This window comes from Diabrotica virgifera, chromosome 3 (assembly GCF_917563875.1).
Source record: "Diabrotica virgifera virgifera chromosome 3, PGI_DIABVI_V3a".
Lineage (NCBI taxonomy): Eukaryota > Metazoa > Arthropoda > Insecta > Coleoptera > Chrysomelidae > Diabrotica > Diabrotica virgifera.
In genome coordinates this window covers 106884445-106912250 of record NC_065445.1, presented here as the reverse complement: position 1 = coordinate 106912250, position 27806 = coordinate 106884445, and the positions used below count along the sequence as shown (strand labels likewise).

Below are 27806 nucleotides of genomic sequence, written 5' to 3'. Positions count from 1 at the left end.
TATATGTAAGCTTTGTCCATAAAATTGTAAAAATTTTCAGTGGCAATAAAGCATATTTCTATTCTATTCTATTCTATTCTATTCTATTCTATTCTATTCTATTCTATTCTATTACGGGACGTCCATTGGACGTTTGATTTCAACGTACATTGGACATCCATTTGTGGTCCATGGATATTTTACACAAAACGCGACTATTATATTAAGTCCCAATACAAACTAAATGAGAATCTTCTTGACAACGTTGTCGCTCTTCGCGCTATCGGTCGTGAAAGGTGGTATTAGGCAGGTACTTTTAGGGGATTATCGCTGTTAATTATTGTGGAATACTGAAGGAGGGTTTATTTATGATAATTCACAGAATGGCAAACCTGCTTGTAATATACAACAACGGTACTGACTCTAAAAATAGTTTGGCACAGAAACAGAACAGAGATTAAACCTCTTTTAATGTGCATGCTTCATGCTTCCTAAGGCGTCATTATCTGAATCTCGTCTTTATGAAAATACATCCTGTGATATATTTGTGTTTTCTGTTTATCGTGCAAGTGCAGTCGTGCATTAATGAAGTTCCTATAATAAAGTATTTATTATAATGAAGTTATAGTAAAGAGAAATAAAAAAGGTCTTTTGTGTAATATTTTTAAGTATACGTTTAGTATTATAAGGAACTATTTCCTATAAAGGCTTTTTGCTATGTATTCACAAAATTATGGATACTAGATTGCTTTCTGAAAAGTGCCCTACAAATGTCCATAAGACGTACATTGAATGTACATAATATAAGGTGTATATACATAATATAAGGTGTACACTGAAAGCTCCAATACAACGTACAATGTACGTTTGTAGCGGACGTTCTATGGACGTCCAATTTTGTGAACTCTGGACGTTCGTTGGACGTCCATTGGATGTCCATTGTACCTTAGCGGGACGTCAATTGGACGTTCCAATGTACACAGATGTACGTCCATTGGATGTCCATAAAACGTACTTGTGCTATCTGGGAGGACATACACAGTAAAATTTACTGAGTTAATAACCCACGGCGCGTGGGGGCATCGCGTCTAGTTTGCATTAAGCTCCGCCTATTTTGCTGGCCAGCGCATCTTTCGGCGACGCGAGTCAAACAGTGACAAAGCTATCGAGCGTCCGCACGCACGTCCAACCAGCTAGCATTCGTCAAATTACCTATCTAATTTGTTTTAAGTCAAGTTTAATATATTTGAATTAACATGGATAAGTGGCTTAGTAGTGTAAAAAGACCTTGTGCTCAAAATAATGTACCACCAAGTTCATCTCAAGAATTAAATTGTGCAGTGATTCAAGATGATGGTAAAAATTCTTTACCATCGAGTTCCACTTCGGAGCCAGATTGTGCGGTAAGTCAAGAAGATAAAATGCCTACTAAAATTCGAAAAATTACTAGAAAATATGACCCAGAATACATAAATATTGGATTTACGGTGACGGATGTAAATAATGAGCCACGCCCTCAGTGTGTAATCTGCTTTGAAATTTTATCAAATCAAAGTATGAAACCCTCATTACTGAATCGTCATTTTAACAAAAAACATTCTACATTAGTAAGCAAACCGAAGGATTTTTTCACCCGAAAATTAACAGAAATGAAAAGCACTAAGAAAGTCATGTCTTCATTTACTGGTAGTACCGAAAAATCAGTAGAGGCATCATTCTTAGTTAGCCTAAGAATTGCAAAGTCAGGAAAAGCTCACACAATTGGCGAAGAGTTGTTGTTACCTGCAGCAAAAGATATGGTTACCTGTATGTTGGGTGAGGCGTCAGCTAAAAAGCTAGAACTGATATCACTGTCCAATAATACCGTTCAACGTAGGATCGACAGTATGGCATCAAATGTTAAAAATAAAGTCATCAATCATGTAAAAAGTAGCGATTTCTTTTCGATACAACTTGATGAGAGTACAGATGTAACGAACTATGCTCAACTTATGGTTTACGTGCGGTATATACATGAAAATAAAACAATTAAGGAAGATTATTTATTCTGTGAGCCGTTATCAACACGAACTACCGCGGATGAAATTTTCAACAAACTGGATGAATTCTTTGCTGAAAATGGACTTGACTGGATGAATTGCGTTGGCTTCTGCTCTGATGGCGCTCGAGCTATGACAGGTAGATTCGGAGGTGTAGCCACAAAAGTAAAATCTGTTGCTAAGAATTGTACTTTTATGCATTGCAGTATACCAGACAAGCGTTAGCAGTAAAACGAATGCCCGAACAATTTAAAAATGTTCTCCAAAATGCAATCAAGGTGGTAAATTTTATTAAATCTCGGGCACTTAACTCTCGTTTATTTTCAAACTTGTGTTCCGAAATGGGCAGTAACCATATTGAGTTGCTGCTACATACACAGGTTAGATGGCTTTCGCGAGTCAAAATGCTGAACAGATTATTCCAGTTACGTTCTGAGGTGCAGCTATTCCTGATGGGGAATGATTTTGAATTACGCAATCGACTGACAGACGAACACTGGCTTATATCATTGGCTTACTTATCAGACATTTTCAATCGCATCAACGACTTAAATCTAAGTTTGCAAGGTAGATCTACAAATAGATTTTCAGTAAATTACAAAATAAAAGCATTTATCAAGAAATTTCAAATGATTGAAAAGAGCGTGTCGAATGAGAACCTAGCATCTTTTCCTAATTTAGAAAATTTTATAACTGAAAATGAACTTACAGTGAGTGAAATTGTGATCAATAACATCAAAAATCACAGCCAAATGATCGTTGAAATATTTGAAGAATATTTTAAAGAAGATTATTCGGAGTTCAATTGGATAAGGAACCCATTCGTTTCGGATCTGGATAGTGTTCGTGAAAATTTAAGTGTAAATGAAAAGGAATCTCTGATAGAGTTATCTTGCGATGGAGCTTTGCAAGTGGAATTCAACAAAGAAGAGCTGTGTGAATTTTGGCTAAAAGTTAAAAATGAATATCCATCGTTGTCCAGAAAAGCATTACTGTTTCTAATTCCAATAATGAATGTGTTGCATGTGTGAGTCCATACTAGTGTAGTAAAGAAAAGAGAGACGTTCTCACAAACAATTTATTTTACTACTGACGACCGGTTTCGCTGTTTACAATTTATACAGCATCATCAGGTCCGGTTAAAGTAAAATCAAATGCTACAAAACAAAAAACCAGAGTTAGTTAGGTGGTCTGGTTTGAATAAATTTTTAATGATACAGCCAATATCAAAGTACATCTGTCAAAGCATGCACATGAATACCCACATGTACGCGCGCATGGTGTACAATCCTCATACTCACAAACATGCACGCATCCATGTGCAGCGGCAAACTATAGTATGTCAAGTATAAGATATATACTTACTTTCCGGTATATATCTTATACTTGACATACTATAGTTTGCCGCTGCACATGGATGCGTGCATGTTTATGAGTATGAGGATTGTACACCATGCGCGCGTACATGTGGGTATTCATGTGCATGCTTTGACAGATGTACTTTGATATTGGCTGTATCATTAAAAATTTATTCAAACCAGACCATCTAACTAACTCTGGTTTTTTGTTTTGTAGCATTTGATTTTACTTTAACCGGACCTGATGATGCTGTATAGATTGTAAACAGCGAAACCGGTCGTCAGTAGTAAAATAAATTGTTTGTGAGAACGTCTCTCTTTTCTTTACTACACTAGTTTATAATTCCATTTACAACCACATATCTCTGTGAGAGCGGATTTTCTGCTATGTTGATAATAAAAAATAAATATCGTAACAAGCTTAACATAGACACTAATTTGCGCCTGAAATTAAGTACAACTGAGCCAGATATTTCCTTTCTTGTCTCGAACATGCAGCATCATTTTTCGCACTGAGTATATTGTATTTTTTCCTATAATTAATAAATAATAATGTTGTCATAAACAGTTGTTGCAGTTTTTATTACTTTACCATTTTCAAGGTTCAGTGGTACGCTACGAATTTATAATTTCGTGTGTGGTACGCGAGATTAAAAGTTTGGGAACCACTGCTTTAAACAATAGGAATCTTATGTTATTGTCAGCCTTAATTGGGTCGGTTAGTTCTTCTACTTTTATTTTTATTGTTTTGTTCCGGTATACACTTTCGATCATTACGATTATTCTTCCAGAACCTCTATCAGTCGAGGAACTGAAACTGAAAAAATGGCAAAACCTCGCAATTTTTTCGTCCAGCATCAATTTGTACAAAAATTTGGGATTAGGCTCATTTCATCCTCTAGTCTAGTTCATTTTCTATATTGAGCCGTTGTACGCTTTTGGTTTTGAAGGGTGAAAACTAACCCTAATTGTAAAAAATTATAAAATAACATTTTAAACTTTTATATTGTCAACATTTGGTTCTTATTAGTTACATAATGATTGTTTTATGTTGTAAACTACCCCTTATTGTAAAAAATTATATAGTCATTGTAAACTTTAATAGGGGAAAAATTTTGTTTCTATTGGTTAAATAATGATTGTCTTATGCTAAAGGATATAATATCATAATATTTCAACCCTTAAAAACCACCCTTAATAGCATTGCAAATTTTATAAATATATAATTTATTAGATCTATACAGAAAAAAGTAGAATTAATGAATTACAAAAACATTTATTTACACAAAAATACGAATTTACAAAATACGTACAAATACAAATAGTTTTTTAATCATCTTCCAGTATACGAACTGGTTATGTGGTATTATATACATTGAAAATGTCTATACATATAAGCGGCCTATTCAAATTTTTCGAAAACAAAAATTCGTTTTATAAACATAGCTCCTTCATGTTTGGCGATAAAAAGTTTTTTCAAAAATGATTTTGTAGGATTTTTGAAGAACTATAAGACAGTGTAAATTAAATTTCGTTAGATCCCTTACTTTTTAATTGGGGTGGGTTTAAAAGCTCGAATAGGGGGGTGTTTGCTCCTAAATAGAGGTTTTTAACAGCTAATTGCTAACTATTCACTATAATGAAAATCTATGTACAACAAAATTTTAGTTATTAAAAAGGCTACAATTTAGTGGCGTATCATTTTTTCGTATCTCCAGTATTTTCGGAAATATTTTGAAGAAAAAAGTAAAAAATACGAAATTGCAAAAAATCTATTTTTCTTTAAACTCCAATGTTTCTAAAATTAGGCCATTTAAATAGGTCAAACTTCTTGGGTGTATTTATAATGCAAATATAAATGGAATTACAGAAAGGTAAAAACCAATTTTTAATTAGAAGGGTAGTTAGGGGTTGTTTTCATTGATTTTTTCGTAGAGATAAACAGGTACCGATCTTTTTTGATCAAGTCGCTCAATTTTTATGCTAGAAATTTTTTATTATTATTTTTTGAAAGGTCTAATCATTGTATGCTTGAAAAAAGATTATATAAGTTTTCCTCGAAAAATGCAAAGTTTTCCCGTTATTTGGCTTATAATGCATTTGACGAAAAAAGCTAACCTTTAACATGCCGTATCTCAATAATTTGGTTTGTGTTACTCAAATATACAATTTTGGGACACGCGCCAACTCGTAACTTTTAATGACAACAATTTTCAAATCAAAATGTACCCCGGCCAATTCGTAACTTTTTTTTACCTGACCTGCCAACCCAAAACTTTCTTCAAGTGAATTCGAAACCATTGATTAAATCTAATACCTTAAATCTAAACCGAATGTTTCTTGGTTTGCTTAAAAACATTATATTTGTACTATATGTACCTATAAAAATAGCAAAAATTGAAATATCTTAATAAAATAATTGAAACAATATTATAGTGTTTCATTAACACGTGTTAAAATATTATTTCCATCAAGTATAGCTCTACACGAGCTTGGTTTTTATCAAGTAATTGTAAATTTAATATTTTTTAGATGTTTGTTTAGCAATGATAAATTATTTAAATCCATCTGATTATTTAAAAGCAAAGAGATTTTCCATATGTTTATTTCAAATCTAAAAGATTATACCTTTATTTAGTTACGAATTCACCGGTAGTTGATCGGTTACCGAAAAATTACCTGAGAGGGTCAGAGTTACCAATTGGCCTGTAATTAGGATGGGGGATTAAAATAGTTACGAATTCACCGGGACCCCAATTTTGATATCTACAGTTTCTTTGATTAAATGCATATTTTTCTCGAGTTATTCTGAAAAATTCCCCAAAAAAGTGGATTTTTTCGTCGACAAACTGTTACTTTCAATTGCGAATAACTCAAAAAATATTAGTTTTACGAAGAAAATGTAAAAAACATTTTTTTCTTAGAATTCCTTTTTACATCGATTTACATGGTTAAAATGTAATAAAATATTCGCACCCGCGAGATGGGGTGGCAACCACCCCAAGGTTTCAGTGTATAGCGGCATGATATAGAAAATAATCCTTGGACTATTCCCTACCTTCTTTGAAAATTTCAAGTAAATACATGCTAGACAAAAAAATTGCGAGCCAAAATGCTTCATTTGCTGGCCTATATAATATATTATAATATATACAGTGTGTCCATAAAGTAACGCATAAATTAGTTATTTCGTAAACCGGTTACTTTAAGGAAAATTCCCGAAATAGGTCGATTTTTATTTTTAAATTACGGTTTTTTGGCATATATATCATACTAGTGACGTCATCCATCTGGGCGTGATGACGTAATCGATGATTTTTTTAATGATAATAGGGGTCATATGATAGCTCATTTGAAAGGGTATTTAATTCTCTATCCAATAATATACACATCAACATAATTATTTATACAGTGTGTTCAAAAAATATTTTTTTAATTAAAATAAGTGAGACAAAAAGAAGAATATAATATAATTATTTAATTCAAAATACATTTTACTACTGTCAGTAAACAGAAAAAAATTTTATTTGACAAATAAACATTGATTTTCGCTTAAACGAAATGTTCAAACTGCCAAGCGACAGGTGGGTGGCAGCTTAACATTGAATTTAAGCAAAAAACAATATTTATTTCTCAAATAAACATTTTTTTCCTGTTTTGTGACAACAGTAAAACGTTTTTTGAATTAAATAAATTACGTACATTCTTCTTTTTGTCTCAATTATTATAATTAAAAAAATGTTTTTTTGAACACCTTGTATAAATAATTAGGTTAATGTTTATATTAGTGAATAGAGAATTAAATACCCTTTCAAATGAGCTATCACGTGACCCCTATTCTCATTTAAAAAAAATCATCGATTACGTCATCGCGCCCAGATGGATGACGTCACTAGTATGATATATATGCCAAAAAATCTGAATCTAAAAATAAAAATCGACCCGTTTCAGGATTTTTCATTAATGTCGCTGGTTTACGAAATAATGAATTTATGCTTTACTTTATGGACGCACTGTATAGTATCTCTAATAGTACTACCTCTATTGCTTACAATAATTGGGTAACGTCAATTAATTTGAACGTGTTAGAACATAAAAGTACAAATAAAAAAATATTATGATGTTACTCACCAACTGTGTTAAAAAATTTTCGTGCAAATACTCTTGAAAAGTATCTTCTATTAATTAAGAAATCTGAGATAGCTCCAAATACAAAACTTAATAAGAAGCTAGTTGCATATGGTGCAGCTGATAAAAGACTGTTCTGAAAAAAAAGATGTTCGGTTAAAATCGTATGAAATTTAGGTGAAATGGTTTATAGTTCGTAATAATTCTATCGATAGCAAAATCGATATAGGTAGAGGCGCGCAGCGTGTAGAAATTAATATTTGTTTAAATTTAAAATATTAAGGGCGTAGGCGCAAAATTTAGGCATTAAAAATGCATTTTGTTTGAATCTTGAGAAAACTAATAAGTATTTTTGAAAAACTTAAACGCAGAATGAAAGATTACGTTATTACCAAGGGTCGAAAGTCCCTGAAAACTTCTATAATGTTTATTTTAATAAGTTACAGGAATGAAAAAAACAGAAAATTTAGTGCCATTTTTAATTTCAAATATTTTATTCAAAAGAAAACTTCTGTTTATTCTAAGGAACTTTCAGCCCTTGGTAATAAAGTAATCTCTCATTCTGCATTTAAATTTTTCAAAAATATTTATTAGTTTTCTCAGGATTCGAAAAAATGAATGCATTTAAAAAGCATTGGAGCCGACATTTTGCGCCTATGCCCTTACTTTAATACAATACAAATAAATATGACTTACAACTGATTTAGAAAAGAAGCTACCTACTTTTAGTTATTTTTATAAACCGAATTAATTAAAAAAAAATTGAAATATTTTTTTAGCAATGCCACAATACCGGGTGTCCACTTATATTTTCCCCCATTTTAACTGCCTATAACTTCTAAACGGCTTAAGATAGAAATATGCGGTTTTCACTGAAATGTTTTATTTTAGTGTAAAAGTTTTGTCTGAATGGATGGAATTTTTTATATCGCTTTCAAATACGAAATAAAAAATGGCGGATTTTTGAAAAAAACTTTGTTGATTTTTTTAATACAACACCCACTATATTCTTTTGTAAATTGAAAGAAAGGTCATTCACCTATCTAGCGATATAAAGTTTTTCAAAATCGGTTGTCAAATCACTGAGGAATTCATTTTTAAAATGAGAGGTGCAACGTGGATATCACATACCTAAATAGCATAACTAAGCAAGTTATGTGATTTCCACATTGCATCTCTCATTTTAAAAATTAATTGCTCAGTCATTTGACAACCAATTTTAAAAAATTTTATATCACTGGATACATAAATGACCGTTTTTTCAAGTTTTTAGGTAAATGACCATTTTTTATATCGCTTTTAAACAAAAAATGGCGGATTTTTGAAAAAAAAACGTTGTTGACTTTTTTTATTAAAACACCCAGTATATTTTTTTCTTAAAAAAACGGTCATTTACCTATCCAGCGATATAAAATTTTTTAAAATCGGTTGCCAAATGACTGAGTAATTAATTTTTAAAATGAGAGATTCAATGTGGAAATCACATAACAATATCATTTTGCTCAGTTTTGTTATTTAGGTATGTGATATCCACGTTGCACCCCTCATTTTAAAAATTAATTACTCAGTCATTTGACAACCGATTTTGAAAAACCTTATATCGCTGGATAGGTGAATGACCTTTCTTTCAATTTACAAAAAAATATACTGGGTGTTCCATTAAAAAAATGTCAACAAAGTTTTTTTCAAAAATCCGCCATTTTTTATTTCGTATTTGAAAGCGATATAAAAAATTCAATCCATTCAGACAAAACTTTTAATAAAATAAAACATTTCAGCGAAAACCGCATATTTCTATCTTGAACCGTTTAGAAGTTATAGGCAGTTAAAATGGGGGAAAATATAAGTGGACACCCGGTATTATAAATTTTATTTTAAAATATGTGATGACAATAATTATTGTTGAATGTTTTATTACAGTGTTATATTACAATATATAATTTAATTTTTATTGAAAAATATAATAAAATATATAATATTAATTCATTTTCTTTGTAAATAATTTGAAAATTTTCGTAAACATGTAGCAAATTCTGTCTAAAAATGTGATTTCATTGTCTTAAATAGAGTCTTCATTCAACATTTATACAAATCTCTGGTCATAGGCGTAACCAGGGGGGTTTTGGGTGTTATAACCCCCCCCCCCCATTGGGATGGATTTTGAGCTCTATACGCTTAACACCATACCCCTCAGAGACCTTCCAGTAGTTGTAACCACCCTTAGGATCATCCTGGTTACGCCTATGTCTCTGGTTGTATATTCACATCCTACGCAACCTTAAAAATAATGGGAAATATAATTACAATTTTTCGTAGAAGGTTTTCCGGTACATGAACATACATACTTTTATAACATATCTAAAATAATTAAAATCCAAACAGCATAAATAATTATTTTTCATTGTCCAGCCATGGCTTAACGGATCTAGTGATGACATAATAGTTAGTAATTGAAATAATAATCATTAGCAATTGCAACCTAATGTATACTTACCTGCGTGTTAAATAAAAATAAAATTTGAAAGAATACATATACAGGGTGTTTCAAAAAGGTATGTCATAAATTAAATCACGCATTCCGGGGACAAACATAAATTGATTGAATCCAACTTACCTTAGTACAAAAGTGTACACAAAAAAAGTTACAGCCCTTTGAAGTTACAAAATGAAAATCGATTTTTTTTCATATATCGAAATCTCTTTTTCATTGTAAATGGACATGTGGCATTCTTATGGTAGCAACATAAAAAAAATTAAAGTGAAATTTGTGCACCCCATAAAAATTTTATGGGGGTTTTTGCTCCCTTAAACCCCCACAAATTTTTGTGTACATTCCAATTAAACTATTATTGTGGCACCATTAGTTAAACACAATGTTTTTAAAACTTTTGTGCCTCTTAGTACTTTTTCGATAAGCCAGTGTTTATCGAGATATTTTGAATAGTTTTCTAATCCACCACATATTTGTATATGGTTAAGTACCTATGATATCATCAACCCGTACGCGTCCACTGCTGGAAATAGGTCTCCCTCAGCTCTTTCCATATTTCTCTGTTTTGTGCGGCTTGCATCCAGTTGCCGACAATACGCTTCAGATCGTCAGCCCATCTGGTTGGTGGTCGTCCTCTGCTCCGTAGTGCTTTTTCTCGTGGCCTCCACTCGACAATACGTTTTGTCCATTGGTTGTCTGACAATCTGGCGACGTGTCCTGCCCAATTCCACTTGAGCGACGCGATTCTTTCGACGGCGTCCGCTGTTCTTGTTCTACGACGTATTTCTTCGTTTGGTATTCGGTCCCTCAGGGAGACACCCAACATCTGGCGCTCCCATGATTTACCTATGATATACCTGTTAATAATCTGAAAATTTATTTATAATTTACATTTTTAGGTATATTTTGAGGAAGAAGCCACATCTCGATAAAAGGTGACTTATCAAAAAAGACTAAAAGGCAAAAAAGTTTTAAAAACACTGTGTTTCCCTAATGGTAACACAATAATAGTTTAATTGGAACGTACACGAACATTTGGGGGGTTTAAAGGAACAAAAACCCCCATAGAATTTTTATGTAAACATATTAAAAATGAAACCGTATCTCGATAAAAATTGGCTTATCGAAAAAACACTAAGAGGCAAAAAAGTTTTAAAAACGTTGTGTTTAACTAATGGTACCACAATAATGAATTAATTGGAACGTACACAAAAGTTTTAGGGAGTTTGAGGGAACAAAACCCCCATAAAATTTTTATGGGGCGGACAAATTTCACTATAATTTTATTTTAAGATGTTCCTGTCATGAGAATCATACATGTTCATTTTCAATAAAAAATCTCCAATAGTTTTCGATATATTGAAAAAAATCGATTTTCATTTTGTAACTTCAAAGGGCTGTAACTTTTTTTGTGTACACTTTTGTACTAAGGTAGGTTGGATTCAATCAATTTATTTTTGTCCCCGGAATGCGTTATTTAATTTATGACATACCTTTTTGAAACACCCTGTATTTTCATAATTTTTCATATTGAGCGAATATAATTGTAGCGCAGCAACCGTATGTACACACTTAGCGGTAGACTGCTCGTAAGTCACTATTAGAACTAATTTGCTCCAGGTCTTCAGCAAAATAGAAATCATCTATCATTCTCAACATATTCCAACTTGTACTCGAATGTATAAAGATTAAAAAACTTTTTGTAAAATTCATTTACCTAGTAGTTTTTTAGAAAAGTATATTTTCAACAAAAAATTTCAAATATCTCGAAAAGGAGATACTTTTCGAAAAATTCTTTTTTATTCGATTATATATATTTAGAAAAAGATTAGTCGGTTTATGTTCTGCCTGTAGGGCTCGCATATTGAGTATTTGATTAGAACGGCAACTACGACTACCATTAAATTTGTCAAGCGTATGACACAAGATGAAGAAGAAGAAATTAAATTATTTAAAAATATCTTACCGACTTCATTTCAAAATGCATAATATTGCTCAAGTAGTTTGGTATCTCTGTCAGTAGTGTCGAGTAACCCCAATTTTGGCCAAACATAGTAATAACAAAAGCCCATACAGGTACGGAGGTAAATATATCCTTCCAAGGTGTAGGCGCAACCTAAAAATATGTATATTTTTTTGACATCCAATAATAGAAAAATAGTTTAAGCGCAAAGTCTGTAAAACATGACTTGGAAAAAACACATTTATACATATACACCAACAATCTTTCTAAATTATTATAGCACATTTTCATTTTGTATGAAATCAGTTGTCTTAACCGGGAGTAGTAGCGCTCACTTCTGTAACGTGAATAGTCGCGTGTTAGATTCTATCTCAACATACGAATTTAAATACGAGTTTACAACAAATTGTAACGGTCCACCCGTTATAATATCATTTTTAGCGCTTTAATTATTTTTATAATTATTTTCTCTTGATCGCTTAATTAATTTCTGTAACTTTCTCGTAAAGGACCACTTACACACGTCGACGTCCACGGAACACTTGTCGAATCGTTCCGTGACATTTAATTCATGTTCTGTGGTCGTTTGAGGTTCTCCACTTTGAAGTGAGAGGAATGTTCGTTACTTGACTTGTGGCTGTGAGGTGGGTAGTTGGTACCATAAAATGACGGTGGATTTCCATCATAATTATTTTATTCAACATCAGTTTTAAAGTAAAAAAGTTACCACCAAGGGTTGTCTGGAGTTAGGGAGACATGTGGGTAACACAACTCCTTCTGGAATTGGAATAAAAATCACCGCCATTTTGGAGAAACCACAACGTGAAGTCGTAGCCCCTTTGACCACCTAGGAAAACCATTACAGCCACAGTCAAGTCACTCTGGGAGTATGTCATTTGGGAAACACTTGGGGCGTTCCTGCTCCTGATTTTCATTCTACACCTGGACATACAGGAGGTACCATCTAGGTGCTCATTTTGGATGCAGTAGCGGACTTTTTAGGAGTCATTTGCGTTTGTTTGGGAACATTTAAGTTTTAGTGGATTTGAGTAACTATAGTGTTTATATTTCAGACATTTATTTGATGCACTATGTTTGTTAATATTTTTTTTCCAATTTAGCTTACATTTGGTTTTTATTATAACATATTTGAATATTAGTGTATTTGGTTCCCAAACTATTGTAGGTATCTATGGTAAGTTACTTGTGTGGACAAGGTAATCAGGCCTAGAAAATTAGGGTTTTATACTTTATTATTGGTTTGATATTTATTGTATAATATTACTTGCTTGTTCCCCAAATATTTTATTGTTGATTTGCTTTCTTCCATTTGTTCGGTTAATTTAGGTCATCGTTTCAGTATTTATCTTAGCTTCATTTTTATAACTTTTATTCTTTCATTTTGCTTAATTCGTCATTGTATTTTCTCTTCGTCAGGCTTGTGCCTATTTATTTATATTATTTTCAATATTTTTCGGGTTTTAATATAGTTGTAAGTAGCAAGCGTACTATAACCATTTGGTAAAGAGTACTCATGTGAGTTGTACCCTATATGTAAGTAAGAGGTACTTATTAAATTTTGTAACAGGTAACATTATTGTTGTTATCTTAGATAGATATAACTTTTGTATAACTTATGTCATTTCAGAGTCACATGATATGCACTTTGTTTAACTCAGAGATTGTCAAAAATCTAGTAGTTATTTTTAATAAATATTTATTTATTTTGTATATCATTTATTTTTTTTATTCCTTTATGTTCATGTTTACATAGTTAATATATTTAGGTAATATTTGACAGCAGTGTAAGATACCTGGGAGAGTGATCGAAGATCATTTTCTTGGCGCCCATGATTTGTTAGCTTTATTTATTTTGTTCGTCTTTAGCAATTATTCATCTTCATTCATTTTCAGTACATTATTCTTATTTTATTATTTCACCTTTTAGTTATCATTACTATCTACTTAGAGCTACTGTTCTTCGACAGGCATGCAAACGAGCCGTATCCATCCTTGAGTGTCAAGTTGTTCTCTTGCATCTCTTGCTAGCAAATTCTATTTAGTTTGCCTCTGTCTCTTCCTACTTCTACGTCTATCCATTTTAATTCCCCTGTCCTCAACTTCACCATTTTATCACTATTCCCACATACAAGTACTACTGCAAACAGTAGTATTTTTACTTCGGCTTCTTCAACGTAGAAGCCACTTCACTCTCTTCTTTACATCCCATCTATTTTCATTTTTATTTTCAGAATAGGTATAATAGACATCTAGTTCTTTTCTTTTTCCTTACTTCTGTTGGAGTTTATCACTCTCTTTACTTTCACTCCAACAGAAGTTCTTCTTTTTTTGTTTCAAAATTTTTATTTAATAGTATTTTTATTTACTTGTTATGTTAGAAATATTATTTCTAAGAATTATTAAAGCTAATTGGCTCTCCCGAAAACCATAAATTCCACAAAAAGAAGAAGAAAAAGAAGAAAAGAAATCCTACGCATTACTACACCCTTCCTCGAGGTTTTTACGAAATTTTTTCAAAATTGCAAAATTCTTCATCAAGTTATCGCGAAAAAGGATAAAATGTGAGATTCTATCTAACGGCGCGGCGCGACTACTCGCGGGTTAAACAAACTTTAATTTCTCGTAAAAAGCGGCTCATCCAGACCACCCAGCGATCGAGACTACACCACCAGTGGTTCAGCGAACACCAATACAGTACCACATCTAAACAAGAAAAACACGTTCTGAAGAGGTGTTGGATCACTTAATACAGGACAAACCGGGATCCTATTCTTACAGTAGGATATAATATCAGTGACGAACACAGATTGGACATCGTAAAAAGTCTTCTAGAACATCTCGAATATACGGTCTACCCAAAATTCACAAAACCGATCTTCCTCTACGTCCCATTTTCAGTGCATACAACTGCCCCACACAACCACAGGCAAAATACCTTGCCAAAATTCTTCAAACTCTCGCCGAAAATGCTTTATCTTTCGTCAAAAATTATTTTCATTTCATCGAACTTTTCAAATAATACCCTATCTCACCCTGAGGCATTCTAGTAAGTTTCGATATCGTTTCACTTTTAACAAACATTCATATAGATGAAACCCTAAATATTCTGAAAACTAAATACAGTATCCACCAAGACCACTTATCCCTCATTGAACATTGCATGTCTAACACTTATTTCATCTTTCAAAATCAATTCTAAAACACATAAATGATGCCCCAATGGACTCACCATTCCAGCAATTGCCAATATCTTTATGGAAGACTTCGAGACCTGAGCACTATTCACATCTATGCTCAAACCCACACGTTGGCAACGACGATACATTCGTCATTTGTTCCCACGGCAGGGATGCTCTGGTGTACCACCAAATCTATCTGAATGGTGTAAATCCAAGTATTCAGTTAACAATGGAGATGAAGATGGAGACTGATTCATCCCTACCGTTTCTCGACGTTCTCATAAAGAAGAACCAGTCCCAAGTTACTCTGTTTTCATCACTCTGTTTACCAAAAACTCACCCATACCAATGTCTACTTGCATGACAACTCTCATCATCACCCACCTTCACAAACTGATTTAGTTATTAATACCCTTGTCTCCAGATCAATACGCTTTTGCGATGAAGCAAGTAGATCTACTGAGTTCTCTTATTTAAAAGAAGCCCTCATCCAAAATCTTTTTTACGAAACTGTTTACTTACCACTTGCGTCTTAACACTAAGACTATTTTCTATATAATCTTTTTCTGCTTTGGATATATTCGGATGTAAGGCAGGGGTATTCGCTGCAAGGAATGCCCACGGTAGCATCCAAACATAACCCAGCCCTCCAAATATGTAGAATGCATACGGCCACCCTGCCCAAGAAGATGCTATTGCTCCGCTAGCAATTAGTGACACAATTGTACCGAATGATGGTCCTAGAACAAAACAATAGTTTTATTACAATGGAAGATTACGAAACAAATACAGTGAACAAAATATTGTAGCGTGATTAGTGTAATTACTTCTAATTACAATAAAACTAGCGGTTCGTAATTTATATACGACTTTCTTTTTTTATTTATACAAGTTTACTTTACAAACTTTAGCTTAAGACTAACTCTATTTACAAATATGTCCTATTTATATATGCGATACAGATATTCCAGAAATATCTATATATCTCCAGCTATGTCCATGTGACTCGACCGCTTGCACGTCATCGGCGCTGCATCGGCGTATCTCGAAACATCGATAGTGTTCTGTCTGTGCGGAGACGGGAGCTGGTATACGAGGGTAGGTCAATAATTATTTTGTTACACTGCTCCCCTCTTAAGATCTGAGCGTCCCGATCAGCAACTCTAGATGGCCCAGGATGGCGGAATCTACAGGATTCTCCAGCTCTGCATACACCCCTAGAAAAGAAGTAACAGTCTACTGTCTTTGAAGGGTATGACATCTTTGGGTTCATGCAACACACAGTAATCCGTACGCCAGTTTCTCTGAAGATCACTTCCAGCATGCTTCTCACAATCTTCCAATCCAGATTTTCTACTGCATGGCCAATTTTTGGTAAAGCCAAATCTTTGATGTCATAATTACAGACCATTTTCTTCAAATTAGTTAGAGCACGCCATATGTTCTCGTAGCTTGGCGTGTCCGTATAAGACTTCCTGGTCACTATATACAGCAAAGATCGAGGACCATCTTCCAATCGCAATACTCTTCCAATTTTAGGTTGTTGATTCCTTAACTCGTCCAGGCGGCCGAACTTTCTATTGAATACGGACGAGATTCCTTTAGTCATCTCGAGGTCTTGGGCAACACAGTGGGCTAGAGAGACGTTTTCTGGAACACCAAACAGATCTTGCTGAACTTCTGTGGTCACGCCGAATCTAGCACTCTTTCTTTCTGCGTAATTTGACATAAATTCCTTAAAACTTGGCTGTGGTGCATCTTTCATCTCCTGTTGGAGGACTCGGGCTTCCTCTGTTTCATTTGAGCCAGCATATGGTGCAAGACGATTTATGTGAATAACTTTTGGTTTACCGTTTGGTAACTTCTTAATTCTGTATATTACGTCATTTATTTTCTTCTTAACTTCATACGGACCTTCCCATTGTCTTTGCAGTTTAGGACACAAGCCGCGACGACGTTGTGGATTATAAAGCCAGACAAGATCACCTACTTCGAAGCTTTCATTCTTGCATCGAGAATCATATTGATCTTTCATTCTGTCACTGGCTATCTGGATGTGTTGTCGGGCAAATTCATGAATGTTGTTCATTCGTAACTTCAGGCGGTCTACGTATTCTTCGCCTGCAACATATTCCTCGGAAGGTCTGCAGCCAAACTCTAGGTCGCAGGGCAAACGAACTTCACGACCCAACATCAGGCAGGTTGGTGTTTGACCTGTAGTTTCATTCACGGCCGAGCGGTAGGCCATCAGGAATAAATGAATGTGTTGGTCCCAATCTCGCTGATGTTCAGATACAACTTTGGACAAGTGTTTACCCATCGTTCGGTTCATCCTCTCGACCATTCCATCTGATTGAGGATGCAGGGGTGTTGTTCTGGTCTTATTGGCACCAATCAATTTACAAACGTTTTGGAAAAGAGCTGACTCAAAGTTTCGCCCTTGGTCGGAGTGGATCTCCAAGGGAACACCAAATCGGCTGAAGAATTCTTCAACAAGTACCTCTGCAACGGTAGCAGCTTCTTGATTCGGTAATGCATAGGCCTCGGTCCATTTCGTAAAATAGTCCATGGCTACCGGAATGTATTTATTTCCAGCATCGGTTTCTGGAAATGGACCTGCAATGTCGATTGCTACTCTTTCCATAGGACTTCCAACATTGTACTGTCTCATGGGTGCTCTCTTTTTACCAACTGGACCATTACCGGATGCACACAGTTCACATTTCCGGCACCATCTTCTTACATCATCTTTACAGTTCACCCAATAGAACCGTTCTCGAACCTTTTGCAGAGTCTTCGTAATACCAAAGTGTCCACCTGATGTACCGTCATGCAACTGACGCAATACTTCTGACACTTTACTTTTAGGTACAATCAACTGAAGCTTAGATTCTGTACCATCATCGTTCTCAAAGGTTCTGTACAGAAGATCATCTTTTAGTATCAGGCAATTCCATTGGCTCCAGTAGGCCTTGACTTCCGGACTACATGCACTAATGTTTTGCCAACTAGGTCTCTCACCTCGACGCATCCAATCCAATACTCTTTTTATACATGGATCGTCTTCTTGGGCTTCTTGTAACTGTTGTGGCTGCCATTGCAAATTAACGACGGTGGTTCGTCTCACGGGGCAAAATCGTTCCTCTAATTTGGCACAGTGATTACAATTTGCACTGCATGGTCGTCTCGAAAGGGCATCAGCATTTGAATGAACTCTTCCGGCCCTGTGTTCTATCTCATAATCATATTCTTGAAGTCGTTCTAACCATCTTGCCATCTGGCCCTCTGGATTACGGAATTGTATGAGCCATTTTAGAGCAGCGTGATCTGTTCGAAGAAGGAACTTTCTGCCGTACAAGTATTTATGGAAATGTTCGCAAGCCTTCACTACACCCAGCAGTTCTCTTCTGGTAACGCAATAGTTTCTTTCTGGTTTCGACAGGACTTTGCTGAAATAAGCGATGACTTTTTCCTGTCCATCCTGGATTTGTGAGAGAACAGTTCCTATGGCACTGTTGCTAGCATCGGTATCCAAAACAAATTTTCCTGCCTGTCCCGGGTAGCTTAATATCGGTGCACTGATCAGAGCCCTTTGTAGTTGTTCGAAAGCTTTTTGACACTCCTCACTCCATGTATATTCTTTGCCCTCCTCCGTCAACTTTGTTAGGGGCTTGGAGATATTGGCAAATCCTTTGACAAATCGTCGGTAATATGTACATAGGCCAAGGAAACTTCTAATTTCATGTTTATCTTTTGGTACTGGCCAATCTTTAATTGCATCAATCTTTTCAGGATCAGCTGTTACACCATTACTCGATACAATATGTCCTAAGTACTTAACTTCTCGTCGAAACATGTGACACTTCTTCGGACTTAACTTCAAGTTCGCTGCCCTCAATCGTTGAAAGACGTCTATTAGATTCTTGGCATGTTCATCAAAGGACCTTCCAACCACAATTACATCATCCAAGTAAACCAGGCATGTTTTCCATGTTAGATCTCTTAAAACTGCCTCCATTAATCTTTCAAATGTGGCAGGGGCATTACATAAACCAAACGGCATAGCCGTAAACTGCCAAAGCCCTGATCCTATCGAAAATGCGGTTTTCTCCCGATCGGCTGGCTCCATGTCTACTTGCCAATATCCACTTTTTAAATCGAGTGTGGAAAACCAACGAGAACCGGAGAGAGTATCCAATGTATCGTCTATTCTGGGCAAAGGATAACTATCTTTTTTTGTTACCACATTGAGCTGGCGGTAGTCGATACAAAAACGCGTTGAACCATCTTTCTTCTTTACCAGAACTACTGGTGATGTCCATGGACTGTTCGATGGTTCAATTACCCCTTGTTTGTCCATATCCTTGATAATCTCTTCGGCTTCATCTCTTTTCGCAAATGGAAGTCGTCTAGGCCGTTGTCTGATTGGCTGAGCGTCTCCGGTATTTATTTTATGCGTTACTATGCTTGTTTTTCCCTTATCCTTCGTGTCAATAGCAAAAACATCTTGATACTCTATCAGCATAGATGTCACTTTTTCCGTTCGTTCATGATCAAGATCTTGGCATCTTTCAATGATCATCTCAACAAGCTCCTTTGGATACTTCGCCTTCGATGATTTCTCATTGGTATTCACAGAGCAAATTGAAGCCACGGGAACACACTGCCCGATCAAAGCTCCTCTACTTAACTTGATAGCAGTTTCCCTTAAATTCATAACTCTTACAGGGATCACATCTCGAACTTTTACCAAAGTTTTCGCCGTTAGGAACTCGACATTATCCACATCTTCGACCATCCTTAAACTTCCCTCTCGGCAGTGTCCATCAAGCATGGTCATCAGAATTTTCTCACTATTACCGGGTATGGTTACGTCGCATGTAGTAAGTAAGCGGATGACATCTTCTTTGTCGTCGTGAAAGGGCAACTCTTCACCATTGATCTTGAGAACTCCATTTTGAACATCCAATATTGCCCCCACTTTCCTTAGTACGTCCATCCCCAATATGAATTCGTCGGAGATCTCGGCAATTAATACTTGATGTTCAACTGTGGTCTGGCCAATGGATACTGACATATTAGCCTCGCCATATGTATTAATTAGCTCACCAGTCGCTGTTCTAAGCTTTACTGTTGCAGGTGATAATTTATTATGGTCTCGTACTACATCTGGACGTGCGATAGTTCTCGTTGCACCTGTATCCACCAAAAATGATCTACATCTATTACTGATACGACCTTCGATGTATAAGTTGTGGATTCCACCGGAGGACGTAAGGTTGACAGTTACTATGGGGGCTCTAGTTCTCGAGGTCGGCAGTTGCCCCTTGGTGTCGACCCGCTCTAGTTTTCCGACGGCTGTACGATCTTCTTACAATTACGACGAATGTGGCCTACGTCTCCACAATTCCAACATCTAGGCTCGCGTCTCTTTGGCATCTGATTACTTAATACTCTCCGTATCATTTCCTCCAGACGTTCATCGTTGTGTTCGTCACTTTCTTCAATGGTTCTTACTCTATGGCCTCGTGAAGTTTGACTAGCCGTTTCGTGTTCCAATGCAATAGCAAGTGCTTCATCTAAAACTTTCGGTCTTGCTAGTCGTAAAGCTTTCTGTAGTTCATTATCTTTCAGCCCATTGACGAAGGTATCTACTGCAATTTCTTCTAAAACGCTGTCTGGCACCTCTGGATAAGCCAACCGCACCACACGAGCCACATCTGCTTCAAATTCTTGCAGATTCTCACTTGCTCGTTGACTTCTACTTCGCAGTTGTGCTTTGTATACTTGTTGTAGATGGGCATCTCCATAGCGTTTTTCTAGACGAGTGAACAAGGTCTGGTAACAATTTTCTTGACCCTTGGGAATTGACCTTAATATATCTGCAGCATCACCTCGTAAAGCAGCAGTCAAGGAAACAGCCTTTTCTTGTTCGGTCCAATGATTGGCGGTCGCAATAGCTTCAAACTGTCTAAGATATATGGACCAAGAGGACTTTCCATCAAATGGTGGTAATTTGAATCTCATATTATGCGACGTTTCGTCTCTCGGTAGTTCATCTTTCACTAAAGGATCTAACGTTGCTGCATTAACTGATGGTTGTACTTTTGTATCGGTTATCCTGCTCTCTAGCTGTTTGATCTTTTCTTCTACGGTCTCTACACTTTTCTGCATCTTATCGAATGTTCTAGAAACTTCTTCAAATTTCTCATTGTTCTGTTTACAAACTTCTTCTAGTTTTTCGTTGTTTTGCCTACAGACCTCTTTAATTATTTGAGAAGTCTCATCGAATCTTTTAGCAACATTTTCGAATTTCTCGTCGCTTTTTCTACTAACTTCTTCAAGTTTCTCGTCGCTTCTTCTACTAACTTCTTCAAGTTTCTCGTCGCTTCTTCTAGAAGTTTCATCGATCGTTTCAGAAACAGTTTTTAATTTCGATAAGATTACTTGTTCTGCTGACTGGAAGTGGAACGTCTTTGGGTCTTCTCCGTTCTTCGTGAGGACATCCTCGAGTCGTGCTTGTAGGGCTATCTTGAGCCCACTGCTGTCCAGATCCCGTTCCTCGAGCTGTTCACGGAGCTGTTTTACTGTAAGTTCTTGTAGCAACATCTTTGGTCGGCACACACGTACTTTCCAAAATGTCTTTTAACAGTCTTTCCGAATACCGAACAATCAACGCACTTTAACTATTCCCGACGAATAAAGTCCAAAAGTATTTTAAAGTCTTTCCGAATACCGAACAATTAACGCACTCCGGTTATTCCCGACGAATAAAGTTCAAAAGTCTTTTAAAGTCTCTCTGTAATTCACTTATTTATATCGCACTAAGTTAACCGAACACCGACACCAACTGTAGCGTGATTAGTGTAATTACTTCTAATTACAATAAAACTAGCGGTTCGTAATTTATATACGACTTTCTTTTTTTATTTATACAAGTTTACTTTACAAACTTTAGCTTAAGACTAACTCTATTTACAAATATGTCCTATTTATATATGCGATACAGATATTCCAGAAATATCTATATATCTCCAGCTATGTCCATGTGACTCGACCGCTTGCACGTCATCGGCGCTGCATCGGCGTATCTCGAAACATCGATAGTGTTCTGTCTGTGCGGAGACGGGAGCTGGTATACGAGGGTAGGTCAATAATTATTTTGTTACAATATTAATACACTTAGTCAGTCAGCGTCATTTAATTTTTATCACTTATTCTTCTTCTTCTTAAGTTATCCAATTTTGGACATATGACTCCCCCAATTCAATCCAGTGTTTTCTATTTTGCGCCACTTGTTTTCAGTTGTGCTCATCATCAGCTCATCTCATTTCTGGCCTTCCTCTGCTTCTCCTTCCTAACCATGGTTTCCATTGTTGTATTTCGTGATTCCATCTTTTATCCTTCAGTCGGGTATTGTGTCCTGCGAAGCTCCATTTTAATTTTGCAGCATGTTCTCCTGCGTCTTTTACTTTGGTTTTGCTTCTAATCCATTTATTTGTTTTTCTTTGTCTATAAGCCTCACCCCGAGTATTGATCTTACCATCGCTCTTTATTCCTTTACTATCTTATCCATATTGGCCTTGGTGAGGGTCCACGTCTGTGAACCATACGAAAGTATAGGGAGGATAAACTACTTCTTTTTCTTTGTTTAGCCATTCACGTCCACATCTGAACATAAGCCTCTTCAAGTCTTCCTTTCCATTGTTTTTTGTTGTACGTACTTGTAGCCAATTTTTCCCGGTAGTTCGTTTCAGATCATCTGTCCATCTCATAGGAGGTCTGTCTCTGGGTCTTTTGTGTTCGTATGGTCTCCAGGTTAGAATTGTTCTGTGCCATTTGTTAAGATCGCTCCTAGCTACATGTCCAGCGTATTCCCATTTCAATTTTAGTGATTTTTGTACCACATCGGTAACTTTGGTTTTCTGTCTTATCCATGTGTTTGTTTTCCTGCCCTTAAGTGATATGCCAAGCATTGCTCTTTCCATCGCGTGTTGAGTGACTCTGAGTGTGTTCATATTCTTTTTTATGATTGTCCATGTTTGTGCTCCATATGTTAATATCGGAATAATGCATACATCAAAAACTTTAGATCTAAGATGTAGTTGAATTTGCTGATTTCTGAGTATGTAGTTTAGTTTGCCGAATGCTGTCCATGCTAACTTTCTTCTTTTTTTTTATTTCTTCCGTTTGAATTTCCCTATTTAGTATTATTTTTTGTCCTAAGTATATATATTCTTCAACTGTTTCTATAACTTTGTTGTTTATTATGGTCATCGTTTCTTCGGAGTGCATGACTTTTGTTTTGTTTAAATTCATTTTCAGTCCTATTTCAGAAGATTCTGTGTGTAGTTCTGAAAGCATGGTTTGCAGTTCTTGCATGTAGGTCGGTAGCTATCAGGATTATGTCATCAGCAAATCGTAGATTACTGAGGTAGCGGCCTCAGGTTGGTATATTCATTTTCATTTAGGTAGTATGTAGCTGTATGTATGTAGCTGTCTATTCTACAATTTTGCATTGCGTTTATTACGGCCGTGTGTTCTATTGTGTCGAAAGCTTTTTCGTAGTCTACAAATGCTATAAAAACTGGAAACTTGTATTTGTTACATTTTTCTATTAATATTTTTGTGGTTAACAGGTGATCGGAAGTTAAATAGCCTTTTCTAAAACCTGCCTGTTCATATGGTTGGTATTCATCTAATTTTCTTGTTAGTCGGGTAGTTATGACTTTGGTGAGTATTTTAAACAGGTGTGACAGTAGACTGATGGGCCTGTAGTTTTTCAACTTTCGATTATCACCTTTCTTGTGTAATAAGATTACTTTAGAGTTGTTCCAGATCTTAGGGACTTTGCCCTGGTGTAAACAACTGCCTATAAGCTTAGTTACAATTGCAATGAGTTCCTTACCTCCTTCTAATATCATATCTGTGGTAATCCTATCTTCTTCTGCAGCTTTATTTCTCTTCATGTTTCCCAATGCTGTAGTTACCTCTGAAATTGTTACTTTTGGCATTATTTCCGATCCAACATTCTTTATTAATTTCCGTGCTGGTCTCATTTCATCGTCATGTTGATGTGTTCTGTAGAGTTCCGTGTAAAATTCTTCTATTCGTTTCAGTATGTTTTCTCTAGTTGTGATTTCGTTTTCGTCTTTTCCCATTAATGATATTATCTGACGTCGTCCTAGTGTCGGTCTAAGGCATTTCATATTCTTATTTTTTTCAATAGTTGTTGTTATTAATTTTTCTTCTTCTTTTCTTTTTTGTTTTCTGATTCCTTTTCTAATCTGCCTATTAAGTTCTCTATATTCTGCGGTTCCCTTTTTGTTAGATTTATTTAAGATCTTCCTTTTTTCTATTTGTTGTAATATTTCTTTGTTTAATTCATTGTGTGTTGTTTTAGGTTTTTTCAGTTGCAGAATGCTTTTGTTCACTGTTTCGGTTATAAGGTTATTCAAATCATCAATATCACTGGAGTTTATCTGCTGCATGTTAACTTGATTTAATGCATGCATTATCTTTTTATTAAATTCACTATTTTTTATTTCTTCAGATGTCCATTTGTATCTTTTTTCATGTATTCTTTTTCTTTCTAGTTTTTTGTTTTTATTATTACTAGTTTTGTTCTAATTAGTCTATTAATCTCCCTTATAGACTAATAAGGGAGGATACACTGATCGTAAACTCTGGTTTTCAAATATTATTCTATTTTAAGTGTTTTTCATGATCCAACTCAGTTTTTCAAGTCCTGCCCACGCTAACCTTATTCTTCTGGTAGTTTCGGCAGTTTAATTTTCTTTGTTAACTTTCATTATGGTAGTTCCATTTTATCTTTGCCCATGGGGCACGATTCATTTACAAACAAATTAAATCAAAACATAAAGTGAAACGTACACCGATGTGTGTAGTATATAGTATACAGTATACAAAATGTATATACATATCGACGTTCGTTTCAATTTATGTTTTGCCTTAATTTGATTGAAAATGAATCGTGACGCATGGGAAAAGTAGAGTGGACGAACAATATCTGTCCCAGGTAGATGTATTCGCTTACTGTTTCTAAATTTATGTTATTAAACGTTATTTTTCTAATGTTCGGTGTATTGGTCATTATTTTTGTTTTTTCCAAGTTCATCTTAAGATCTACTTTTTCCAAAGCTTGAAATAATTGCGTCATCATGGTCTGTAATTCTTCGAAATTTATAGCGAATATTATAATGTCGTGGGACTAGGGGTAGACCCTACTGTCGTCTACGTGGAGAATTCTCTCATCCCAGATACCTTCAGTATCAAAAGGATTGAACTCTACTTGGCCTCTTTTTGTGTCATCGAGCCCTAGGTGACTTAATAGGTTTCAGTATCCTCCAAAAATTTTCTTATGCATCTGTGTGTTGAGATCATCGCTTTCTGGATGGTCTTATATAGATGTTCCCCAAGACCAAGCTGTTTTATTTTCTCTAGAAGGTTCATCGAGAGAATAATAGGTATTCTTTCCGTTCTTTATTGTTTCCTTATTTGTATCTAAAGATCTCTGTATTATTATATTATCCAGATTTAACCATACGGCTCACACTCCCTCTAAGGGGAAAATTGACTCATCCCAGATACCTACGGTATCAAAAGGATTAAGCTCTGGTGGGACTCTTTCCATGTTATCGAAACCTAGGTGACTTGGTATGCAGGTGTATCTCCCAAAAATTTTCGTACACTTCTGGCCGTCGCGAGTAGTACAGCTTTCTGCATGGTCTTATAAAGATGTTCATTCAGACCCAGTTTTTTATGCTTTCGAGGAGGGTCTTCGGAATGACTCCAGTAGTAGACATAATAATCGGTATCGTCTGGGTACTTTGCATTCTCCATTGCCTTCGTATTTGAATTTCCAGATCTCTGTACTTGGCGATCTTTTCAGTAAATTTACTACGTAGATTATTGTTGTTAGGTATCGCCACATCAATTAGTGTTGTTTGTCTTGTAAATTTATTAACTAGTACGAGATCTGGTCTATTATGTGCCACTGTTTGGTCTGTGAGCAAAGTGCGGTCCCAGTATAGCTTGTAGTTGCCATCCTCAAGCATAGTCTCAGAAACGTATTGATAATACGGAGATGGTCCGTTTGGAGAAGTTCCAGCTTTATAGCTATCTCTTGATGAAGGATTTTTCCCACTGCGCCATGCTGTTCCTTGCATTCAGTTGCAGCAAATGCCTGGCAGCCCCCTGTAAGATGTTGGATGGTTTCTTGGGCTTGGCATCCATATCAGCATCTGTCGTTTTGAACCTGAGGGTCTTTGATGATATATTTCAGGTAATTTCTGGTTGGTATAACCTGATCCTGAATGGCAGTAATGAACCCTCCGTTTCAGGGAACATCTTTCCTTATGTCAACCAATAGTTCGACGCTGTATTGTCGACATAGTCTTGGCTGACCTCATTGGGATGTCGCCCGTACAGAGGTTTACCCATCCAGGTGCGCATTTTTTCGTCTTTAGTGAGGTGGTTTATGCGCAGTTCTGGTTCCCTCAGTTTGATCGGTGTTGTGTCATCTACTGCGCAAATAGCGCGATGTAGAGTAGATGTCTCATCTTGAATCTAAAAATAAGTTCTTAAATTAGCAATTTGTTTATCTAATTGCTCACCTATATCCATAAGTCCTCTTCCTCCTAGATTCCGTGGTAATGTCGTTCTTTCTACTGCACTTTTAGGATGGTGTTTTTGTGACTTTGTGAGGTGTGTTCGTACTTTTCGCTGAAGATTTTCTATATCTGTTTTTGTCCACTTAACAATACCAAATGAATAGCTAAGCGCGGAACAAGTGTAGGTGTTTAGTGCCTTAAACAAATTTTTACTGTTAAGCTGTGAACGAAGCAGCTGTTTTATCCTTCGTATAAACTCAGTAGTTATCTAAGTTTTCATTTGCTTATGGTCAATTTTCCGTGCCTGCTTTACTCCAAGATATTTGTATATATCGTTTTCACCCATGGCCTCGATGTTCTGGCCATTTTGCATATCGAATTCACCGGGCTGTATCTTCCCCCTGACTATATTTAAAACGCGGCACTTGTCTAGTCCAAAGTGCATGTTAATATCATTAGAGAATGTTTCTACTGTTTTTAGCATCTGTTCTAGATTATCTCGAGTAGAAGCCATTAATTTCAAATCATCCATATACAACAGATGATTAAGCTTCGCTACTACAGTATTGTTGTTTTTAATGCTAAAACCTGAGTCAGTGGAGTTTAATAGCTGTGATAGGGGGTTCATAGCCAAACAGAACCAAAATGGACTCAGCGAGTCTCCTTGAAACAGGCCCCGGTTGATTGCGATATTTTCCGTTTCGATATTGTTTTCACCAGGTATTTGGGGGTGAATTTTAGTCTTCCAACTTGTCATTATATGCCTTAAAAAAGTCAGTATGTTATCATCGACTTTGTATATTCTTAATATATCTATAAGTCATTCATGCGGCACTGAATCAAAGGCCTTTTTGTAGGCAATAAAGGCAGTAAAGAAGAGGTTCCTTTTTTTGGTGAATGCCTGGTTAGAAATGACTGAGTCGATGATAAGTTGTTCTTTGCAACCCATAGAACCTTTAGTGCATCCTTTCTGTTGAGGCTCTATGATATTGTTTAGAGCACAGTGTTGGTAGAT

At 35.6% G+C, this 27806-nt stretch overlaps 1 protein-coding gene across 4 annotated transcripts in view; it reads right to left on the bottom strand.

Moving 5' to 3' along the window:
- LOC114341662 (putative inorganic phosphate cotransporter) overlaps positions 1-27806 on the bottom strand; it is a 125713-nt gene that overhangs the window by 19135 nt on the left and 78772 nt on the right. For all 4 annotated transcript variants that reach the window (XM_050646794.1, XM_050646791.1, XM_050646793.1 and 1 more), the window contains 3 exons: positions 15681-15898; positions 11962-12111; positions 7508-7640 (listed from right to left, as the gene is read on the bottom strand). In XM_050646794.1, coding sequence (XP_050502751.1) covers positions 7508-7640; positions 11962-12111; positions 15681-15898 — 501 coding nt within the window. The remainder of the gene's footprint in view (positions 1-7507; positions 7641-11961; positions 12112-15680; positions 15899-27806) is intronic.